Here is an 8,356-nt window from a genome sequence, read left to right as displayed (position 1 = left end):
TGTGGACATCCATGGTAAATTTAATTGGTGTTTAAGTATGGGAGTTTGTAATTAAGGGATTGTAATGGATGATTTGCGTGTTTTTTTTAAATTTTAGTTATGGATGGATGCTGGCCACACTGTATTTTAATGGTTATTGTTTATTTTAGTCGGAATCACCGCACCTAATTCGTAATTCCTCATGTACCGCGGGCTATAATTTTCATTATTTTTGTAATGTTTGTGTTACTAATCTTCTTTTGTTACTAATCCACGGATGAACTCTCCTTTTTATTTATATTTGGATTCAAGCTTCGACCTTCTCTTATCTTAAAAAAAGAACAAGGTCTGCAACTTTTTTTATTTTTTTTAAAAAGTTTTTTTTTTTTTTTTTTTTTTTTTTTTACCCCAGGCGAGGCGATGGAAGTTGAAAAGCATTCGGAAAAACAATTCTCTCTCAGTTTTCTCAGGAAAAAGGTTTCAGAAATGTATTGCATGTTGCATAGAGGACGCGTAATTACCAGGCGCTCGAACTGTGAGAGAACTTGTAAAGTGTGGCTTACCTTTTCAATTTCTTTCGTATTTTCTCGATTTCTTGGTAGGTATTTATTACCTATCTCTTGATGTTTAAAGCATTGAAGATTTTGTCATCTTATCATCTCTTCTCTTAGATTCTGGCCGAGCTGCTGGAAAACAATTTTCAATCAAAATTCATGAAAACGTAAAAAAAAAAAAAAAAAATCTTTTTACCGGAATCGAACTCGGGTCCTTCTGTTTGTGATTTCTTGATAGGTACTAGGTAGTTCTTGATGTTTAGGATTGAAGGTTTTGTCATCTTATCTTATCATCTCTTCTCTTAGATTCGACCTGCTGGAAAACAATTTTAACCAAAATTCATGAAAACGTAAAAAAAAAAATCTTTTTACCGGAATCGAACTCGGGTCCTTCTGTTTGTCAAACCGCTGGACCATGCTCTGTAATTTCCAGAGCATAATGAAGCATAAATAAAGGTGATCGTGCGGGTTTTCCAGAGTTTTTTCTATAGGGGACGAAATAGTGGCGTGGGGTGAGGTTTTGTAAAAAGGGGGAAGCTATAAACCCATACACAGTGCCGATCTGCTGATAGAATGATAAGTTTATTATCACTTACTATTTTCGGTAAGTGGTACCTACTGGTAATTATAACGGGGGGGGGGATATTTATTAAAAAAATGTCGCCCGGGGCGGATTTGATCCTGATGGGATAATGTTCGCTCTCGGAACGGCTGGCTTTCTCCTATCCTGTCTTCCTTCTCTCTTCGATTTTCGGGACGATAAGACAATTAGCACACCTAGATATTATAAAAAGCTAAAAAGCTCATTCCAATCACGCGAACTGACCGTATAAAATTAAAAACGAATGAAAAAATATTCATACCCTACCCCTCCCACCCTGTATGTTACAATGTGATAGAAGTAAATAAAATAAAAGCAATTAGACGTCTATAATTACGTAAGATAAGAAAAAGAACCTTATTTCTCTCTCTCTCTCTCTCTTTCTGTCCCCGTGAATGTCTTTCATAGAGAAAATGTGCACCGACAAAGACCTGTGTAGACTTCTTTATATTCAAACAAATTATAATCTAAGTAATGGTCCCGAGCGAGCTCCCTGAGCCATACCCCGGAGTAAACTATCAAATGATTCGGTTTGTTGCAGGAATGTTATCGGGTTTGTTGTACATGTGTTTTTGTTCAATATGTTAATGTATGGGAGCTTGTATTGGCCTTTAATGTGTAGTTTATGCGCGCTTCTTATTTACATGCACTGTGTCGAATGCATTGTGCATGTTCGACTATAATTCCTTCCGAGTGGGCTTTAATGTGTAGTTTATGCGCGCTTCTTATTTACATGCACTGTGTCGAATGCATTGTGCACGTTCGATTATAATTCCTTCCGAGTGGGCAATTTTGTTTTGCATTTTCCTCGATAGCGTGGAACTCCGAGGATTGTTTTTTCTCGAGATTTTGAAAGCTGACAATTTGTTGACATTAAAAAATGGTTGATCATATCTTTGAAGGATTGTAATGAATAAATACCTAATTAGAATAGAAAATAAATTAGTAATTAAAATATCTTGAATTTTGGTTTAATTGGTTGTTTTCCTAGATAGCGTGGAACTCTGGGGATTGTTTTTTCTCGAGATTTAGAAAGCTGACAATTTGTTGCCATTAAAAAATGGTTGATCATCTCTTTGAAGGATTGTAATGAATAAATACCTAATTAGAATAGAAAATAAATTAGTAATTAAAATATCTTGAATTTTGGTTTAATTGGTTCTTCAATTCCTGACCCAGAAAAGAACATCGTTCAGAATACAACACATGCTCCTTTTCATTTCAATCAATTAAATTTTCATTGATTCAAAAATTTAATCATTTAGTTGTTCAACATTGATGCTTATTACGACTATGAGCTTTTTTTATCTTAATCTTCAGATATTTCATTTCTGAAACGCATTTATAGCCAAACACAATAATACCTGTCTAATTATGTTCCCAAGCAATTCATTTCCTAATTGTTCATTAATTGGGGAGATTTAAAAAATGCCTTCGTTGAAAGTTGTGACGTTGAAAAAAAATATATAAAAATATCTAACCTCGTTAACCAATCCAAACACTCAAGTAATTTAGAGCACTGATCATAATTAGTAAATAAGTATTTAATTACATAATCTGAAGTTCTGAAGGACCTTAATATTGTTTCATTAAATGATTAGCCCAATAAAGAATCCAGAAATACCTCGTTAGCGAAAAGCTGCGTCCACACATAGTCGACAGCCGTTGATCGATGGTCCATTAGTAAAAAGTTACTCCGTCCACACGGAAAAAGTAGTGGAGTTGCCAAAAAAACCATTCATCCCTGTAGATGGACGAATTTGAAGAGGGGCAAACCAAACACTGAACATCACAAACATATTCTAATAGCAACAACTTAATGTAAATGCAGTTTCTTTGTGTTATTATGTCACAACTTTGGTGCTCACTACAGCATTGTAGGATTTTCCCAATATCTCAATAAACCTAAAATCCAATTACCTACCACGCTGGCACCGGTCGCTATGCGCATTTATATGTCATAGCTACTCATTTTCCTCACGAGGCTGAGTGGGCCCCGCAACAACTTAGTCAATCGACGGCCGGTCGTCGACACAATAAATCAATAGGAGTTGAAATCCGGTCGAAAGTTCAGCCAATCAGCTGATTTCTTTTTTTTTTTTTAATTTGAAATCAACCAATCAGATTGCTTAAAATGCTTAATCCAAAAGAAAAGAAGAAAAAAAAAAAGTTAACCTCAAAGCCTAAAAGACAAATTGTGGTCCCTGACATTTAAACTTTAAATATTTCTTCACTTAAGTTAACCCTTGAAACACAAATTGCGGTCCTGGACATTTGAATATTTTAACTTAACTGACCCTTTCTGTCTTCTGTTTCCAGACAATCCTCAATTCGATGGACAATTTGAATTGAGAAGCCTTTTTTTTACTTAAGTTAACCCTTCAAAACAGATTGTGGTTCGGAAGTCGGGACATTAAAGATTTATTAACTTAAATTAAAATTAACCCTTTCTGTCTTCTGTTCACAGACGATCCTCAACTCCATGCACAAGTACCAGCCGAGGTTCCATTTAGTCCGGGCGAACGACAGAAAAAGTAGAGTTGCCAAAAAAACCATTCATCCCTGTAGATGGACGAATTTGAAGAGGGGCAAACCAAACACTGAACATCACATATTCTAATAGCAACAACTTTAATGTAAAAATGTAAATGCAGTTTCTTTGTGTTATTATGTCACAACTTTGGTGCTCACTACAGCATTGTAGGATTTTCCCAATATCTCAATAATCCTAAACTCCAATGTTTACCCACCATGCTGGCACCGGTCGCTATATGCGCATTTACCTATATGTCGTAGCTATTCATTTTCCTCACGAGGCTGAGTGGGCCCCGCAACAGCCAGTCACGGAATCAATCATTTGCATGATACAAATTTCTTGACCCATGCGCATTTATATGTCATAGCTATACTCATTTTACTCACGAGGCTGAGTGGGCCCCGCAACAGCCAGTCACGGAATCAATCATTTGCATGATACAAATTTCTTGACCCCGCGACAGTCAATCGACGACCGGTCGTCGACTCAATAAATCAATAGGAGTTGAAATCCGGTCCAAAGTTCAACTTTTGGTTGAAGCAATCCAAAAGTTCAGCCAATCAGCTGATTTCCTTTTTTTTTTTAATTTGAAATCAACCAATCAGATTGCTTAATCCAAAAGAAAAGAAGAAGAAGAAGAAGAAAAAAAAGTTAAACTCAAAGCCTAAAAGACAAATTGTGGTCCCCGAAATTTAAACTTTAAACATTTCTTCACTTAAAAGTTAACCCTTGAAACACAAATTGCGGTCCTGGACATTTAAAGATTTTAACCCTTTCTGTCTTCTGTTTGCAGACAATCCTCAATTCGATGGACAATTTGAATTGAGAAGCCTTTTCTTTACTTAAGTTAACCCTTCAAAACAGATTGTGGCTCGGGAGTCGGGACATTAAAGATTTATTAACATTAACCCTTTCTGTCTTCTGTTCACAGACGATCCTCAACTCCATGCACAAGTACCAGCCGAGGTTCCATTTAGTCCGGGCGAACGACATCCTCAAGCTTCCCTACTCGACGTTTCGGACGTACGTGTTCAAGGAGACGGAGTTCATCGCGGTCACCGCCTATCAGAACGAGAAAATCACGCAGCTCAAAATTGACAACAATCCGTTCGCGAAAGGCTTCCGCGACACTGGCGCCGGCAAACGGGAGAAAAAGTAAGTGAAGGTCTTTTTCTTTGAATTTTAGCTTTATTTTTTCGTCAATAGCGCTAGAATATGAAGGATCAAGGACAAGAGGAAGACCAAGGAGAAGATGGGAGGATGGGGAAGGTTTCTTGAGAGAAATGGGGACAGAAAACATTGAACAATGGCCAGAAATCAGTGTCTCCGTTACTCGTTTGCTTGATCGAACGACACTTTCGCAAAAGGCACACTAATAAAAAGAAAGTAAAAACTTTCGCAAAGAGCCAAATAGTTTTCATCAAAACAATCTACCACAGTAGCAGGCAGCTCACCAAAAAATTCAACAATATGCTACTAACAAGTCTGTCTCTTTGACGCCCAACACTTTCTAATCTCATCAGCAAATCTACACAGTAAACCAAAAATATAAACGCAGCTTCAAAATTAGCAAGGACAGTAGGTATTTCTTTTTCTTTTTTTCGGTACTAATTGCGTGATTTTCAGTTTCACAATCATTAGGGAGTGAGTTGCGAGTTGCTTTACAACACATGATCATGTAATTTTCAAGGAAATTACAACACTTTATACCAGTCACCAACTCAGTACATGTTAGAGTGGCTCGAGTGAGCGTGTAATTGTGACCTGAAAACTCTGGAGCGAACATCACACGACTAGATTGCTGGATCTGGATATTCTGGATTTGGATTGACTTCGTAATTTTTTCCCTTTTAATTTCAATTGATTAAAGTTTAATTATTATACCAGTCATAGCTAAAAGTTACTAAGAATTTTTATAAAATCTCAATTCTTGGGTATATTATGACGTAAATAATGTAGCATCGCAGTTACAGTATATTGCATAGAATTTATGTGATTTGGAGCGTTAGCGTCTCCACTAATCAACCATCAAGCAGTTTACACAAAAAACATACATAATCCTTACATTGCCATGTGAATGAGCCTTTGTTCAAAGAATAGGCCTTTATTTCTACTAAATTTCTTGCTTTGTTCCGCTTTGTTTCTCAGTAAAATATAATACCTATACAACTTATTCTACTATTTCCTAACGTGAGAATAATAACGGCAGGCAAAGCACAAAAAACTCAAACAAGGATAGTTAACGCGTATTTTCCGTTCGCAATTTTCATGGTGGTAATGGGAAATGACACATTACCTGGCATTATAGGCACATAGATTGTTCGAATTGTACCATTACCATCTGAAAATTGCGAAAGAAAAATACGACTTTACTGTAAAAACCTTGCTCAATGGTAGATAATGGTTTTCGCACGAACTGAAAGTTTTCGCACGAAATAAAATAAAAAAAAAAACTACGAGCAGGAGAGGTGAAAGTGTTGCCAGTTGGGCACACATATGTCATTAGACTCATTAATTAGTCATTACTTAATTGTCATTACCAAAACTCTCATCGTGGCAACTTCGCATCTTAAGTTACAAATGTAATTATACATGTACTTTCTTGATGTTTTTGTCCGCTTGTATTCCATTCCAAATCTTGAATCAAATTCAAAATAATAGAGTCATGACTATCTTGTATGGTTGGATTTTTACATGAACTTATGGACATATTGTGTAGGACTGTACAAGTTGAATCATTCGAAACAATTCGACACCCAAGATTCTTACGCAAAATTATTCTTATTGTACATGTTTAGGAGACAAATCCCATTTATAGTTGAGGAAAAACCAACATTTTCAATTTATTCAAACATGTAGTAGATATTGTATGGTTGGATTTTTACATGAACTTATGGACATATTGTGTAGGACTGTACAAGTTGAATCATTCGAAACAATTCGACACCCAAGATCCAAGATTCTTACGTAAAATTATTCTTATTGTACATGGTTAGGAGACAAATCCCATTTATAGTAGAGGAAAAACCAACATTTTCAATTTATTCAAACATGTAGTAGATACCTAGGTAAGTATAGGTACATATTTATTATGTTTATTGTATGTACCTACTTAATAATATACAGTATATATGTATTATTATTATTTTATTTTTTTAATAATAAGTAAAAACTGCCAAGAAGGACGGACTAAAAAAACTGCCAAGAAAATATTGGATAGGGAAACAGAGGGGACATTGATGATAGGTATTGTGGAATTTTGGGCCCCAAATTCCATTCTATTTGTCATTCAATTAGTTCTAAATTTCATTATTCACTACACAACAACACACGGATTCAACATGTACCTAATCAGAACATACAAAAAGAGGAAAATTCGGAGAAATATCAATCAAGCCTATCTTAAATGTAAAGCACGAAGTTCTTAATGTTCATCTTATGGGATAGCCGCCAGTTTCTTCCGTGGGAAATATCATACATAAATGTGTGTTTACCGCCTGATGCCTGATGTGAATTGAAAATCCCAAGGAAAGTGTCCGGAGGTACCTATTTATCCTCGCTTATGAAACAGTACCGCCCAATAATAACTTGGCTAACTTTTCAGGTGAAGAAAAAGTGATTAGCTTATGAAACGATACCGCCCAATAATAACTTGGCCAACTTTTCACTTCCAGAAGGCAACGTGCTCATGATGCTCGAGCAATTGCCCTGGATGGCCAGAGAGTTTTCTCAGCTTATTGGACTAAGACCAGGTAATCTGGTTCAATTTCAAAACTTGAAATATACCTAATCTACTTACCTTAAGAGAAAAATAAGCAATGGATTTCGGAGGAAAAAATAATAGTGTGGGTGGACGTGTTTCAGGTGTTGTCGATCGACTTTAATTTAGCCAGCTTACAATCTCATGTTGAAAAACACTTTTCTGCACATGCGTGCGTAGACACATTAAAATATTTCCAAAAACGGACCAACATAAAATGCACAATTGCACACGATACTGTTTTCCTGGGGGTTAAGGGGTTCCCAAAACATCCAGTCCTCTGATAAGTTGAGAACCCCTGACGTGATTTTAGTGGGAGCCGGTGTGGCATACTTTCCATTATGATGAGGTAGGAATAACGATCTCCACTATTGCTGCATCAGATTCACATGTTGTACCTTTCTATTCCCCTTGCTTATCGCATATATGATTCAGGTATCAGGTAATCTTTGCGGTTTTTGTGGATCTTCATTTATCACCTTGAAACCAATCATATATGTATGTTAGGTACCTAGCACTTACTAGTTGGGAGGTTCTCTCTCTCTCTCTCTCTCTCTCTCTCTCTCTCTCTCTCTCTCTCTCTCTCTCTCTCTCTCTCTCTCTCTCTCTCGCTCACACAAATAGAATAGACCTTGTTTATACTGTCAGCATATTAGGACTGAAAAGTCCCTTGATCCCCACAATCTAAACAAGGTCTCCACTCTCCATATGAGTAGCGTATGTTAAAGTGGAAACACACTGCCCTCACGTCACGTGAGCTCATGTGACGTGAGGACAGTGTGTATCTACCTTGGCTACCTATTAACTTACTCTTCCTTAGTTTACATGAATTTATTTTCAAACACCTACGTATTACAAATTTACAACAAGTAAACCATGTTTGTAATGAAAAAGTATTTGATTCGGTCGAAAATTTCATAATCAGG

General features: G+C 36.4%; 1 protein-coding gene across 1 annotated transcript in view; it reads left to right on the top strand.

Annotated features, from left to right (window-relative positions):
- LOC103514218 (optomotor-blind protein) overlaps positions 1–8,356 on the top strand; it is a 46,421-nt gene that overhangs the window by 29,508 nt on the left and 8,557 nt on the right. The window contains exon 2 of the mRNA XM_026827246.1: positions 4,602–4,825. Coding sequence (XP_026683047.1) covers positions 4,617–4,825 — 209 coding nt within the window. The 5' untranslated portion in view covers positions 4,602–4,616. The remainder of the gene's footprint in view (positions 1–4,601; positions 4,826–8,356) is intronic.

This window comes from Diaphorina citri, unplaced genomic scaffold (assembly GCF_000475195.1).
Source record: "Diaphorina citri unplaced genomic scaffold, Diaci psyllid genome assembly version 1.1 scaffold1101, whole genome shotgun sequence".
Taxonomy (NCBI): Eukaryota; Metazoa; Arthropoda; class Insecta; order Hemiptera; family Psyllidae; genus Diaphorina; species Diaphorina citri.
This window is presented reverse-complemented; position numbering and strand designations above follow the sequence as displayed.